This window comes from Malaya genurostris, chromosome 3 (assembly GCF_030247185.1).
Source record: "Malaya genurostris strain Urasoe2022 chromosome 3, Malgen_1.1, whole genome shotgun sequence".
NCBI classification, from domain to species: Eukaryota; Metazoa; Arthropoda; class Insecta; order Diptera; family Culicidae; genus Malaya; species Malaya genurostris.
The window spans coordinates 19,055,850-19,071,840 of record NC_080572.1 but is presented as its reverse complement, the minus strand read 5'-3'; the positions used below and the strand labels follow the sequence as shown (position 1 = coordinate 19,071,840).

At 39.1% G+C, this 15,991-nt stretch overlaps 1 protein-coding gene across 6 annotated transcripts in view; it reads left to right on the top strand.

Moving 5' to 3' along the window:
- Positions 1–5,913, top strand: part of LOC131439035 (MOXD1 homolog 2-like) — a 234,757-nt gene extending 228,844 nt beyond the window's left edge. For all 6 annotated transcript variants that reach the window (XM_058609537.1, XM_058609536.1, XM_058609535.1 and 3 more), the window contains one exon: positions 4,489–5,913. In XM_058609537.1, the coding sequence (XP_058465520.1) occupies positions 4,489–4,836 (348 nt within the window). In that variant the 3' untranslated portion in view covers positions 4,837–5,913. The remainder of the gene's footprint in view (positions 1–4,488) is intronic.
- The last annotated feature ends 10,078 nt before the right edge of the window (positions 5,914–15,991 follow it).

Below are 15,991 nucleotides of genomic sequence, written 5' to 3'. Positions count from 1 at the left end.
ACTAGCGAGCAATATAACACCTTCAAACAGTGAGAATCTTCTAAATCATCCGATTATAGCAATATAACAATGCATATTAAAAGTGAGTTTGAAATCTAACAAAACACCAAGGTCATTAACACGATCAACTCTTTGAAGCGTCAGTTTTATAGTCGAAATGTAATGGATTCAATATTCAGGGGAATGTTATGACCTGACATTTTGCAATGCTGACGATAAGCCACATAAGTCCTTCGACACCAGGTAACGAATTCATCCAGAAGCTTTTGAAGATGGATGCAGTCGTCAATGGAGCGTACCTCAAGGTGTAGTTTCAAATCGTCGGCGCAAACTAATTTGCAGCCTCCACTGAGCAACAAAGCAACGTCATTAAAAAGAGCGGGGATAGAAGTGGACCCATGTTCGAAAGATTCTGTTTAGTGATGGTGTACCATTTTCAATACAAGTTACCATATAATTCCGGAAATGAAAGTCGGATCCGTATGTTATTCAGGAATTCCGTTCAGGACCACGAGACCTTTAATTTGGAGATTATTTGATATATACACACATACATATACAAGCACATACGTTGCTCAACTCGAAGAACTGAGTCGAATGGTATATGTCCAGGCCAATCGCGACAGGGGTCTTACAATCTTCCGCGTATGAAGATTTTTTTTACAAACATAGCAAAACATGTACTATACGATACTTTTAAATTCATTGAAATAAAATCACTTTCACACTTCCTAGAGTAATAAAAAGCTTAGTCTCTTTTCTCGAGTCGGAAAATATGTAACCGCTTAAGTAATTCCACAGAGAGATTGTACAACGAAGATTTTTAGTCGGGTGAATTAGAAATAATTCATTGGTTTTGTATGGGTTCAAACCATATGGTTGCATTTAGAATCTTGAGGCGTGTTATTCAAATTCAAGCTTGTGAAATTTGGTTAATCCAGCTCTGAGAAATTTATGTGAGTTCTACTCCAGTCTGGAGGATTACAAAGTCTGGAACTAACAAAACCAGCATACTTATACGATACCTGTTCTACGGATTTCATCCATATTACGCTCTCACTTATACGTTGGTTTCGAAATCATATTTATTGTTCCGGGACTATATTCGAAGATAGTTTTCGCAGTTATTGCATGTAAGATATAATTTGATTGACTTGTGACACGATGAACTTGATAAAACAACTTTTTTCTTTGACATATGCGGTCGTTTATTTGCAATTTCAGCCTTCAAAAGCTCCAATAACGCTATATAATATTCATTGTTAATGGTATTTCCTAGCTCAAGATAGTTGATAAAAATTACACCACGCACATCCCAAAACACCGAGGCAATAACCTTTCCAGTCGATTGTTATGCTTTCCGAGTTCGTTTTTGTCGAGGTTCATTAGTTGCACCACTCAGATGACGATCGTTTTGATCTCGGAATGATGTTATGAATCCTTGTTTCATCCATTGTAACAAATCGCAAAAACTCCGGTTTGTGGCATTCAAATATGGCCAAACACTGCTCAGACTCATCAACACGTTCTCGTTTTTGGTCAACAGTGAGCAAACGGAACACTCATTCTGAACAAATCTTTCTCGTAGTCAAATGCTCATGCAATATAAAGCCAATATGTTCTTTTGATATCTTTACGATGTCAGCTAACTCACGCGACTTCACTTTTTCGATCATTCAAAACGATTTTGTGTTTTTAAATGTTTCATGGTGTTACCGCCTTATTTGGACGTCCGCTGCGTTCTGCATCATCGGTGTCTCTACGACCACGTTTGAAATCAGCAAACCAACGTTTTAACCCCCTTAACCCCTAAATGACCATCTGAATCGGCCAGCATTAGCCGAAACTTGTTTTCGTTCGGCACGTCAGGAAAGACACTTTGGTGCTTATTACAAGTGTGTTGCAAATAGCAATAACTTTACGTCTGCTTAGCGGTTCAAATTGAACTGTTTAAGTTCGCAGTGAGCAGTTCAATTTTGAACTGCTCTGCACTGACGAGTCTAAGACGAAACGTAAAGATAGTAAAGATAGTTTTATTAAAAAAATTAGTCATTTCAACAAATATTTTATTATTATTACTAAGGGAATGAGAATTAAAAAATCTAAATTAGCAAAAGTAAGATTTTTTAGTTGTCTCAAAAAATAACTAACTGAAATCAGAAAATCAACTAAATTTTTCGCCGAAATGCTGATTTCGGTCTTTTCGTGTGCGTATAAATTTCACGGAGTGAAAATTTAAGTTGGGCGTTTGTAACCCTTCAAGCCTGTTTGTAACCTTTCAAGCTTCTTTCAAAGCTATTAAACAGGTCACTTACGGCTCCGGTGATATAATGGTATAAGTGACGCAACACTAGTAGCAATCCGCATCTAGTTCTGATACGACTAAGTCCAAACTATGTTGCAACAAGAGCACGAACATGTTTTGTTATGTTATATTGATTAAAACAAGATGACAGCAATGTTTCTTCATAACATAACTAGTTACGAAATAGTTATTTAGGTTTCCAATCACCACATTTTTTGTCATATTGAATTAATTTTAATTTATAAGCAATCGTTACTTAATCAGAACATATCTTTAATCACAACTAGGCTTCTAGTTACTAGTTGAAAATAAGTTTATTTAACTTGAATAGTAGCAACCAATAACTAGTTCTGATACCACTTAAGTGGGCTAAGTTGAAACAAGTGCACGAACATATTTTTCATGTTAGACTGGTTAAAGCGAAGTGTCAGCATTGTTTTTTATAACATAAACTTTGAACTAACTATCATTTTCAAGTTACCGTTACTTAATTCTAACATATCTTTAATCACAGCTATGCTTTCAGCTACAAGTTGAAAAAATGTTTATTTTCCGTGGTGAATCCATTATAAAGAATTGATATAGTAGTAGCATAGATATTACAAGATTATAGCATACAATTTCTGCATTGATTCAGATAGTTATCGGTTAGTTTTCGCAACGAAATGATAACGAATATTCAATTTAGAAAACTTTTGTTAGCTTGAATATTGAACACACTATAGAGTCGCAAAAAGTGTATGAAACAATATTACTTCTTTTTAAAACTACTTTTTTTAAAAAATAATAAAAACAAAACAAATATTCCTTTTTTTCTATGCACTATCATAAACACGAAGGGATTGAACATCGATTGTGATAATTTTATGATATACGAATTTAAAATAATGAGAAATCACTCAGAATCAGAAACTTTGGAGCATTCTGAACATAAGTATATTTCGTTGTTTATTTATCATATCTTCTTAAACAGATTTTTAATGAAGGCGCATAAAAAACAATTAATTTAATTTGAATTCCGCTCGATAGTTTTAAAATCGTAGTGAAATTTGTACACATCAAGTTTAGTCGTAAAAGTGACATAATCATCATCATCATCAAATTATTTTTTTCTATCCGAATAATTATTTCAGATGTTGCCAGATGTGTCACATAAACGCTAAAGTATATTTTGGTAAGCTAATCGAATTAATTTGAATAAATTGGTGTCAAATATGAGCCCAAATCAATATCAGAAATCTTAGTAAAAATGCAATAAATATTTTATTGAGACTGTTTTGATGAGAGAGAAAGGCATTATCACAACGCTAGGTGGATTAATAATAGGTATTTGTGATTGTTGTTGGAGTGAGACTTGTAAGCCTGCTTGTCATGTGGTAGGAAGGGGGGAAACTTATGAACTAACTGACTAATCAATACAAACATCGAATCGAATCAATTGAAGAATTTTATCGAAATTTACTTATAATACATTCCAACTGAGGGTTCCATTTTTGTGAGTACTGAACTACTTTTTATAGTTTAATTTACCTTGTTCTTACATAAAAAAACAGTTCAAATTTTTCTAAGATGATCATACAGGGTACAAAATATCAATGGTTCATATTTCACATTTTCATATTTCACCACTTTAGTTATCAGCCATTTTCCTCTTTTTATTATCCCATTTTTTTATTATTAATTTTCTAAAACCTGCGTCGCAAATTCACAATTACAATCTTGCCATTTTCTGAAATCGAGCCCAACTTATAACAACTGAATTCATTGTTTCACCTTCAGTGATTCTGAACTGGATTGGAATGAAGAGAGATTTTACAGGCGTCCGGAAAACTTTTTTTTTTCTTTCCGGTTCTTTTACGTAACCTGAGCTGTATCATTTTTCGCTTCATGCTACAAATAAATGATGTTTTATCCTGTCCATCGAAGCACACAACAAATGATACTCTAAATGCTCTATCAGGGTTGTAAGGTATATCATGAAACACTGCAGACCCGCTCAGCTTACCAGTGTACAGGATTTAAAAAAAACTTACCAGTACAGGATATGAAAAATCGTTTTTCCATTTCAACCCTGATTGCAGCTCTGTTTTCTACTTTCACACACCCTGGAGCATCGCAAACGTGATGAAATTTTAAAATCAAAATCGTTTACAGTTTTCTTTCGTTTTTTTAACTTCTTCCAGGGTATAGAAATGGAATCGTACGGAAGCAATATTACTCACTACTGGAAACCGACCAACAAGTGCCGCAACATTCACACCAACATGGTAACCGAGCCAATGCAAGACGGCAGTCAACCCAACATGATCGATTTGCCAGCGATGGACGATCACGAGTCCACTAACATGGTAGATGCCGATCTGCGGGCCAAAGTGGCACGACCAAACAGAAATGCCAGCAACCAGGGCGGCGGTCGCCCAACCTCCAGTGTAGGACACAGTCAATCCAACCACAACATTCCTCCCGAGGGAATCGTGTTGGTTACCTTGGTTTTGGTGGCCATAAGCCGGCTCGTGATCGGATTAATTTAATTAAAATGCAAGCAAACCACTCCCGTAAGTCTCTTCAATCGTATCAGTCTAACCGAGTGAGGAATGATTCGAAATGGAGGTAAAATAATTGATTCCACAAGTTCTAAGGAATAGTTAAAAAAAACATCCACAAGGGACTCGGTGTCCCTCAAAGTAGATTTCAATACAGCAAAATAGAGTAAATAATATGAATTCCACAATGTATTCTCAACTTTTCATTATACGCTTTGCCAATTCACTCCGAAAATTCATTTTACCTACTGAAACACCGTGTCCACGACTGATGCAAGCTATCACTCTACAAAATTGCAACAACTAACAAACCGAACTGACCCTCCGCACAGTTTTTTTTTGTTTCGATTTGTAGTAGGAAATGGAGAAAGCAATAAAAACACATGACACGACCCGAATTGGGGAGCTCCAATCTATGAGTAATACGATTCTTCGAAACGCAAATTAATTCGATGTAAAACGTGATTCTGAACTTGTAAAAAAAAAGTAAAGCATGTTTTGTATTTGTATATACCAGTGGCGAATGTAGAAACAATAAATCTCTACGAAACAAGATGATGGATAATCTTCTGAGCTGCCCTTTCACGCATCATTGAATGAGCAACCGTGCTTGGTGTGGTAGTAAATTACATGAATGTTTGTTACCAAAGAATAATAAAAGTGAGAAAAGCTGAGACGCTTGTACCATAGTGTATATATAACTTCTGAATAAAGTGAAGATGACATACAGCATACCGACAAAGCAAATCTTATTCTTCTAAGATGAATCCCGACACCATCAACTGGAACAGATAACCTAAATGCAATAATAACAAGATATTCTATAGTTAAATCAATTAACAAACATAATTAAGTCCGCATCAAATCTTCGCTCCAACAGAACCGTTAGAAAATAATAGAATTTTGCATAAAAATCCGATAATAAGAAGAAAATAAATTAAATCAAAACTAAATGGAAGATATATGATCATACAGGACATACTATGATCCCAATACTACTCGCAATCGAACCCGATTTATGTAAAACACCACATATGTATAATAAATATATTTAATAAAACAAAAGATGTTTGTTTTTTTATGTTTATTTCGTTTATAGAGGTTTTAACATTAGGCGTAAGACACCCATGCGCGTCAAAAAAATAGAAGAATTTCAGAAACGTTTTCCGGAAACATAATGAAAGCTATCGAAATTTGTTTTTCAGTGTTTAATCAAGTGTACACAAATATTGTTACATATTCCGATAATAAATAGCCTCTTTATGACCAAGTTGTTGCAGCTAGTTTTCCGGGAGGTATAAAACGGGCGAACCAGCTGTGTCTTCAAATTCAAAGCAGAAACATGAACCAAATTTTTTTTAGTATATATCATAAACTAGTATACTAGGTAGGGTATTTTGAAAATACTTATTTTTTGAAAAACTTTAAGCACATAAGTGAAAAGTTCAATTATTTACATGAAAATTTCAAATTGTATTAAAAAAAGTTTCCAATATATCATGAAACCCCTACGTCATATACTATATAATGTGTTTGTAAATATCTCCTCAAAATTTGGAAACAATCGATAAAGATTTGTAGCTACTATGAGTTCGCCCGATTTTGTAAATCGTGTTTCGAGAAAATCGCGTTTAAAGTTGTCTCAAGATGCATGAAACGTGGCGCGAACTGTCGTAAACAACCAGTTCGTGATTCGTTTTGACTACAAGACATTTTTTTCATCCTAGAAAGTATTAGGAAAGTTTTAGGCTCGCAAAAAAAATTTGATTTTTAGAAAGTTCCATGGCGGCCTTACCTCTTAATGTCATTCGCCTTTTCGGGCCAGAAAACCCTGACCCTATCTACAGGGTTGGGAATCGAACCTAGGTGGGCTGCATGAAAGGTATCGACTGACCCATCACCCGTCTCCTATTTGGTTTTGAGATTCGGGATAAAACGATCCCGTGTGCTATAACTGCTCTATTGTTAATGGAACTTAATATTGTAATATTCGATTTCATCACCACCAATCAGAACTCGTAATGGGTGGCTGACGTTATCTTCTCTCGAGCCCCTGCCTTTCATGTACTTTGTCTTTGACACATTGATGTCTAGTCCGATCCGCTTGGCCTCAGCTTTCAGTCCGATGTACGTATCTTCCATCTTCTCAAAGTTGCGTGCTATAATATCAATATCATCAGCGAAACCAAGTAGCTGGACGGACTTTCTGACAATCGTGCCACTCGTGTCTATCCTTGCTCTTCTTATCACACCTTCCAAAGCAATATTGAATAGCAGACACGAAAGGCCAGCACCTTGCCGTAGCCCTCTGCGAGTTTCGAAGGGACTCGAGTTTATCGCCGATACTCGAACAACGCACATCACTCGATCCATCGTAGCCTTGACCAATCGTATCAGTTTGTCCGGAAATCCGTAGTCGTGCATGATTTTTCATAGCTGATCTCGATCGATTGTGTCGTAGGCTGATTTGAAATCGATGAATAAGTGTTGTGTGGGCACATTGTATTCGCGGCACTTTTGCAACACCTGGCGGATGGCGATCCTAATAAATCCTGCCTGATTTGTCCCACGAATTCGTTTTCAATCGGTGAAAGTCGACGGCATAAGATTTGGAAGAGTACCTTGTAGGCAGCGTTCAGCAGAGTTATCGCGCGGTAATTGCAGCAATCCAGCTTGTCGCCCTTTTTGTAGATGGGACACACGATTCCTTCCATCCATTCCTGCGGTAAAATCTCGTCCTCCCAGATCTTGGTAACGACCCAGTGCAGTGCTTTCACTAGTGCATTACCACCGTGTTTTAGTAGCTCGCTTAGTAGTTGGTCAACGCCAGCAGCCTTATTATTTTTCAACCGACTTACCTCTTTCTCGACTTTTTGGAGGTCTGGGACCGGCAGTCTATCGTCCTCCGCACGCGTTCCCAAATTCGTTACCGCACCGCCACTTTCGTATTCCGTCACATCGCCATTGAGGTGCTCGTCGAAATACTGCCGCCACTTTTCGACCCCCTACAGTCTTTCGTGAGAAAATTCCCGTTGGTGTCCTTGCACATATCGGCCTGTGGCACATGGCCTCTGTGCGAACGGTTCACCTTCTCGTAGAATTTCCGTGTGTCGTTAGCACGTAACAGCTGTTCCATCACTTCGCGATCTCGGTCTTCCTGTTGGCGCTTTTTTCTACGGGATACCGAGTTTAGTATGTTCCGCCCCTGTCTTTATCGCTCCTCGTTTGCTCTCGTCCGGTGTTGTAGCTTGCTCGACCAAGCTGCATTCTTCACGGCCACTAACTGTTCACATTCGTCGTCGAACCAGTCGTTCCTTACGTTCGGAGCCGCCGTATCTAGCGTTACTGATGCAGTGCTACCTATGACAAAACGAATGTCTCTCCAGCCATCTTCAAGAGTAGCTGCACCAAGCTGCTCTTCCGTTGGTAGTGCCACTGCCAATTCCTGCGCGTAATTTTGAGCTTGAGTTCGGTTTCGACGTTTGGTAGCCACCGTCGAAAGTTTTGAGCGCATGCATAGAGCAACCAAGTAGTAGTCCGAATCTACATTCGCACTGCGGTATGTGCGAACATTGTTGATGTCCGAGAAAAATTTTCCGTCGATCAAAACGTGGTCGTTCGGTCTGTTGGTCAGGTGATCTCCAGGTAGCTTTGTGGATATCCTTGCGGGGAAAGAAAGTGCTTCTGACTTCCATTTCTCAGTAGGTCGCAAAGTTGACACATCGTTGGCCGTTGTTATTCGATGCGGCATGCAGGCTGTTCGGCCCGATTACCGGTCGGTACATTGCCTCCCTTCCTACCTGGGCATTCATGTCACCGATGACAATTTTTACGTCTCTGAATGCAATTGCATCACTTTCACGTTTAATGTACACATTTCGTTTGCTGCTGGTCTAACTTTGCAGTGTATTGTCTGTCGTCTCGACCGTAAGCAATTTTCGACTATGTCGGATGAGATGCGAACACGAAATCTAGCTAAGCAAATCTAACTAACACGAAATCTAGCATGCCGAATTGCAAGCAATATTTGATGAAAATTTATTCAATGGCCGGGGGGGGGGGGGGGAAGGTATATGAAAAATATGAAATATTTTATTAAAGAATCATTTGAAATGTAAATCATACAGAGATGAAAAAAGGTAGGAAAAATCTGAATTCAAGTGAATGGCTACCATTTGTTTTTATCGAATAGCCACGCATTTACTTTGCACCAGAAAGATGGTCACAATTTCAAATATTTTTATTTATTTTTTCATTCAAAATAAGCTTCATTTTAACAAAAACACGCTTACTTCATGCTTGGTTTATAAATAATTATAAGATACATCGAAGAGATTCGTTTTCATATTGTTTAAAAAAGTGGAAAAGTTCAGCATTTGAGTTTCTCTAAAATAATAACCAATCCACCATGCGCCTACGGGCCTCGGAAAATTTGTATAAAGTTTGAGTGAATTCTACACCTATTTTTTATATTTAGAAAAAAGGTAAAAAAACCGAAGCACATTTATACTCCTTCTTTAATTGCTTCCAAACACAACCCACCATGTAGCAACGCAACGAACTTCTTTTTGTGAGACCTGATCGATATTTCATCATAATGTATTCCGTGAAAAGTTCTCTGCTCACAAGCTTTCTTCCAATGTGATCACTGTGTGCAGAAAACTGTAATAAACAGCCCAATTACGTGCGCGACGTCTAACAGCGAGAGTTTTCGTACCGCTAACGAAATCCCACGGAAGTTAAACACACCATTCTTCCTACTATCCTATGAATTGGCAGCCAAAATGAGTAAAGAGACACAACAGACATAAGAAGAAAAATATAAACGAAAAAGTGCACGCTCTTAAGTCTGGGAAAATTACTTAAAATTTAATTAATTGTTCTACCTAAAGCTACATATAATTGCTATTTAGAATAACTATATAATAGATTTGCAACTAAAAATAGTGGAGTTAAAACTTAACCTAATCGCGTTGAATTAAAACTTAAAGGTTAAGGTTCAAGTATCGAGTTTCAGACAGTTTCAATGGTAAATTGTGTGGTCGGTAGCGAAAAGACACTGCAGTAAGTAACCTTTATTATTAAAAACGAATCCACCTTAAATTTTTCTCACTCTTTTAGAAATTTGTATATCTTCATTAAAGTTTTCACAAAGCAGAAACACCTTTTTTCTTTATCGAAATGACGACGTTGACAACGCGGTTCGGTGAGAAGTGAGCATGCAATAGCCCTGTACACTTACTAGTCGGCTGCGAAGTCTGTTGAAACAGAAGATCATGTTCCGCATCGGAATCTAGTACTCTGACTTACCTTATTACCAAATGAAAAGCTTATATCACGATAATTATGATATTGTCGCGATAGATGTTCAATCCATATGTTGTGTCTTTGGTTGTCAATGGAAGAAAAATTAATGAAGAAAAAGAACTGCTTGTTAACATAACAGTTCAACATAAACTGTTATGTACTGACAAATCGAAGACGAAACATAAAGTATAGAAAACGGTTCTGTGCCCTATGCTCAAAATAGGTTAACCCCTAGGCATACGAAACTCTATTGCGCTAACTATCAGTTATAAGTTGAACACAGTCGGCAATATATTCGATAGCGTATTCCTTAAAAAGTTAGTAATATACATAGAGAAAGATAATGGTCTGTCCAATACGCAGTTCGGTTCTTGGAAATATAAATCCACTGTGAATGTTACCCAAGATCTCGGCACTATACTGGATGATGCTAAAAAACTCAGCGATCAGTAGCAGTAAGAAGCGACTACGGGTAAGCATTCCAAGTAACAAATTATGTTACGACAACTTATTCCCGACCAGTGCGACAAAAATATTCACATTTTTAGTTGCAAACTGGTTACCGCAACATAATATTTAGCGAGTGGCTTAACATCGTTGCTTAGGTACGCGGCCGAACAAACATGCATATCGGGTTTTGTTTGCGAAATATATTCTCACTTCTGTGGAGAACTCTTCACCGGTAAGGAATAAGTCCATCTAAGGGGAGTAGATGAGTGGTACGAGACGTTACACCGCTCTCAGATTATCGAGCCGCCAGTGAACCAGATTTATCATACAGGAATTATGGAACCGATCGACCGGTGCCTCTTGAGAAGCAATTTGCATAAGCCTAGTAAAACGGTAGTCCTGATATAGGCTGGAACAGAAATTTTCATGTGCAAAGTCCTCTGCTCGAAGTAGTCGCATCAAGTGGGGGCAAATTCATAGAACGAGTGGATAGATACGAAGTCCCAAACAGCGCCAATCAACTCACTACTGACCGGACTATTGAATAAACACTCATACACGCTCACATACATATACTCACTCAATCACATTATGCGATCTCAAGGAACAGATTCGAATGGTAAATGAAGTTCACTCTGGAAAGTCAAACATTAAATCAGCCTTTTAATAATAACAGTCATACAGACTGATTACATTTTTTTCAGAATTTACTACCGTTTCATAGGAATAGTTTTTTGAAGCGAAAGGAAAGCATGATTAGGTAAAACACCCACACAAAAATAAAAACAATTTGATTCCCTTACAGGGAGTGGATTATTGAATGAAAATTATAGCTTCCGTAATTATCTGATTGACTCAGGCCTCTGTAATATAATATCAATTTTATTCGTAATCGGTTAGTAGTTTATTTCATTGCAGTCACTTTTCTGTTTACTAACGTCATTTATGCACTGTATTGATTGGTATTGAATGGTATAGCAAACTAACAAAACTACCAAGCGGTTACGAGCACAGATCAATATTTATTCATCTCAGACAAAGTTAATTGGCGGTAGTTTAGAGTTGGCATCCGAATCTAATTATTTGTTTGATTTTTTTTTTATTCAATAATATAATATAATATTAAGGCACACTGCTTAAGCTCTAAGATGCCAAGGGTATTTACTAATCTTAATTATCGTCTAACTTAAAACTAGAGCAGTATCATTATGTAATATAGTATCTGGCGATCGGTAGTGGCCGGTGAATTGAATTTAGGATGAGATGATTCCAGATGGCGATGGTAATTTTCTATGTTGGCCGCATTCTTCGGTCCGTGAGGGTCCGCGGGATACACCCCCAGGCTACGAAGGCCCGGCGGGTGGCCCGCATGCTGGTCATTGACTGGAGCGGTCTTCCGGTGATGGTGATGTTACGGAAGAGAATGAAAAAAAGAAGTAAATATTGTGGGAAACGGGGTAAAAAAGGGGTGTGGGAACAAAATGTTTGAAAACGACAGAGATCTAATTAGTTGCCATCGAGATGGTGAAAAAACAGGGAAAGGGGAACGAAAAAGTTAGTGACAAAAAAAAAAGATCTTGTTAATTCCAATGAAGATGGCGAACAGGGACGGGGATCGAGAGAATCGGGCGGATGTTAGTGTCGAACCTGTAGGTGGAGATTATATTTTCTGAGCGAGGAATAACACATTACACTTGTATATCAATGTGTTTAAGGTACTGGTATATGAGAAGCATATATGAACTATCCCGACTCGCCAACACATCCCGAACCGGCACCTCAGGCGGTCTACCTCGGGCCCTAAGGGATTCCAGTAGCTTCGACCTGGCGTCACGATACTCTACGCACGACCACACGACATGCTCGATGTCCTGATAACCGTCGCCACAGGTGCAGAGCCCGTTCTCCACGATCCCGATACGCCGGAGATGTGCGTTGAATGTATAGTGATTTGACATGAGCCGTGACATAACGCGAATGAAATCACGACTCATGTTCATCCCCTTGAACCAAGGTTTCGTCGATACCTTAGGGATAATGGAGTGTAGCCATCGTCCCAGTTCGTCATTCGTCCATGAAGTTTGCCAACTTTCGAGAGTTTTCTGACGAGAAATACTGAAAAATTCATTGAAGCAGATTGGTCTTTCATAAATATCACCTTCCAATGCGCCCACTTTAGCCAATAAGTCTGCCTTTTCATTGCCCGGAATGGAACAATGTGAAGGGACCCAGACTAACGATATTAAATAAGACCGTTCAGATAAAGTTCTCAAATGTTCCCGTATTTTCCCCAGGAAATATGGGGGATACTTTCCTGGCTTCATTGCCCGGAGAGCTTCTATTGAACTTAGACTGTCCGTGACAATGAAGTAATGGTCTTTGGGCATGGTTTCAATGATCTCGAGGGTGTACTGAATAGCAGCTAATTCTGCGACGTAAACTGAAGCCGGATCACTGAGTTTGTAAGAAGCGGTGATGTTTTGATTGAAGATGCCGAAGCCTGTGGACTCGTTGATGTTTGATCCGTCAGTGTAAAACACCTTTTCACAGTTGACTGTTCTAAATTTATTATAAAAAATATTTGGGGCCACTTGAGGGCGCACGTGATCCGGAATTCCACGAATTTCTTCTCTCATGGATGTGTCGAAAAACACAGTAGAATCAGAAGTATCCAAGAAATGAGCACGGTTGGAAACAAACGAAGAAGGATTAATATTCTGAGCCATGTAATCAAAATACAAGGACATAAAACGGGTTTGAGAGTTAAGCTCAACTAACCTTTCGAAGTTTTCAATCACCAGAGGATTCAAAATGTCGCATCGAATGAGCAAACGATATGAGAGATCCCAGAACCGGTTTTTCAGTGGAAGAACGCCCGCCAGCACTTCGAGGCTCATCGTATGAGTCGATTGCATGCAACCCAAGGCAATACGCAAACAACGATACTGAATTCTTTCCAGCTTGATGAAATGAGTGTTCGCCACTGATCGGAAGCAGAAGCATCCGTATTCCATCACGGACAATATCGTTGTTTGATACAACCTGATCAGGTCTCCTGGGTGGGCACCCCACCATGATCCGGTTATTGTACGAAGAAAGTTGATTCTCTGCTGGCATTTTTGTTTCAGATACCTAATGTGACATCCCCAGGTGCCTTTGGAGTCGAACCAGACCCCGAGATATTTAAATGTGAAGGCCTGAGCTATGGTTTCACCCCCTAGTTGAAGCTGTAATTGTGCTGGTTCTCGCTTCCTCGAAAATACAACCAGCTCAGTTTTCTCCGTAGAGAACTCGATACCCATTTGAAGAGCCCATGATGATAAGTTGTCGAGAGTATCTTGTAATGGTCCTTGGAGATCGGCAGCTTTGGGTCCTATAATAGACACAACGCTGTCGTCGGCAAGTTGTCTTAGCGTGCAAGATGTGTTGATACATTCATCGATATTACTTACGTAAAAATTGTATAAAAGGGGGCTTAAGCATGAGCCCTGAGGAAGACCCATGTAGCTGAATCGTATTGTCGACAAATCACCATGCGCAAAGTACATGTGTTTCTCAGACAATAGTTTATGTAAAAAGTTGTTCAAAACTGGCGAAAGACCATGCTGATGCAACTTCTCAGATAGGATATTTATAGAAACTGAGTCAAAAGCCCCCTTAATGTCTAGGAAAACTGACGCCATTTGTTCTTTACGAGCAAATGCCATTTGAATTTCTGTTGAGAGCAACGCAAGACAATCGTTCGTTCCTTTGCCCCTGCGGAAACCAAATTGTGTATCTGAAAGTAAACCATTAGTTTCGACCCAATTGTCTAGACGAAACAGAATCATTTTTTCGAACAATTTCCGGATACAGGAAAGCATAGCAATCGGCCGATACGAATTGTGATCGGAGGCTGGTTTCCCTGGTTTTTGAATGGCGATAACTCTGACTTGTCTCCAGTCGTGTGGGACAATATTACCCGTGAGGAACTTGTTGAATAAATTCAGCAAGCGCCTTTTGGCGGGGTCAGGCAGATTTTTCAACAAGTTGAATTTTATTCTGTCTAATCCCGGGGCTTTATTGTTACATGACAAAAGTGCAAGTGAAAGCTCTACCATCGAAAACGGTGATTCGTTTGTATTTGGTGTCGCGGCGCGGGTGATCTTCTGTTCCGGAACCGAGTCTGGGCATACTTTTTTAGCGAAATCGAATATCCAACGGTTGGAGTATTCCTCGCTTTCATTCGTGGTGTTATGATTGCGCATTCGTCGGGCTGTGTTCCAAAGAGTGCTCATAGATGTTTCTTTCGTTAAGCCGTCTATAAACCGACGCCAGTAACCGCGTTTCTTGGCTCTAATCAAGTTCTTAGTTTTAACGTCTAACGCCGCGTAATTCCGGTAATTATCAGGTGTTCCATTTTTTCTGAATTTTTTATACGCGGAGGCTCTCTCTGCGTTTAAATTTGTGCACTCTTTGTCCCACCACGGGTTGGGAGGACGGATGTTAGTTTTTGCGCCGGGTACACGTTTCGTCTGAGCTTGAATCGCAGTATCGAGAATCAAGCCAGCCAAAAACGTGTACTCTTCCTCCGGAGGAAGTTGTTGAGTTCTTTCAAGTTTCTCAGATATCGAGGTCGCATAGCTATTCCAATCAATATTTCGTGTGAGGTCATACGAAACATTGATTGTCTTCGATGGTTTTAAGCCGCTGGTGATTGATATTACGATCGGTAGATGATCACTACCGTGGGGATCAGGAATTACCTCCCACGTGCAATCCAACCGTAGCGATGTCGAGCAAAGGGATAAATCCAGCGCACTTGGTCTTGCTGGTGGTGCAGGAATCCGTGTCATTTCTCCCGTATTCAAGATTGTCATATTGAAGTTGTCGCAAATATCATGGATCATAGCTGATCTGTTATCGTCGTGAAGACAGCCCCATCCCGTACCGTGTGAGTTAAAGTCTCCTAAAACCAACGTCGGTGCGGGAAGGAGCTCTATGATATTACTGAGCCGCCGATGCCCAACCAAGGCTCTAGGGGGAATGTAGATGGAAGCAATACAAAGGTCCTTACCTTTGATTGTAACATGACATGCGACAACTTCAATACCTGGTATCGAGGGGAGGTTAATTCGATAAAAAGAATAGCACTTTTTGATCCCTAAAAGTACTCCTCCATAGGGATCATCTCGATCCAGGCGAATAATGTTAAAATCGTGGAAGTTTAAGGATATTTCAGAAGTTAGCCAAGTTTCGCACAATGCAAATGCGTCACATTTCAGATTATTTACTAGAAATTTAAAAGAATCTATTTTTGGGATGATACTTCTGCAATTCCACTGTAAAACAGTGATTAGATCCGTGACCTCGGTGGATGATTTAGCCATCGAAGGATACAATCGCT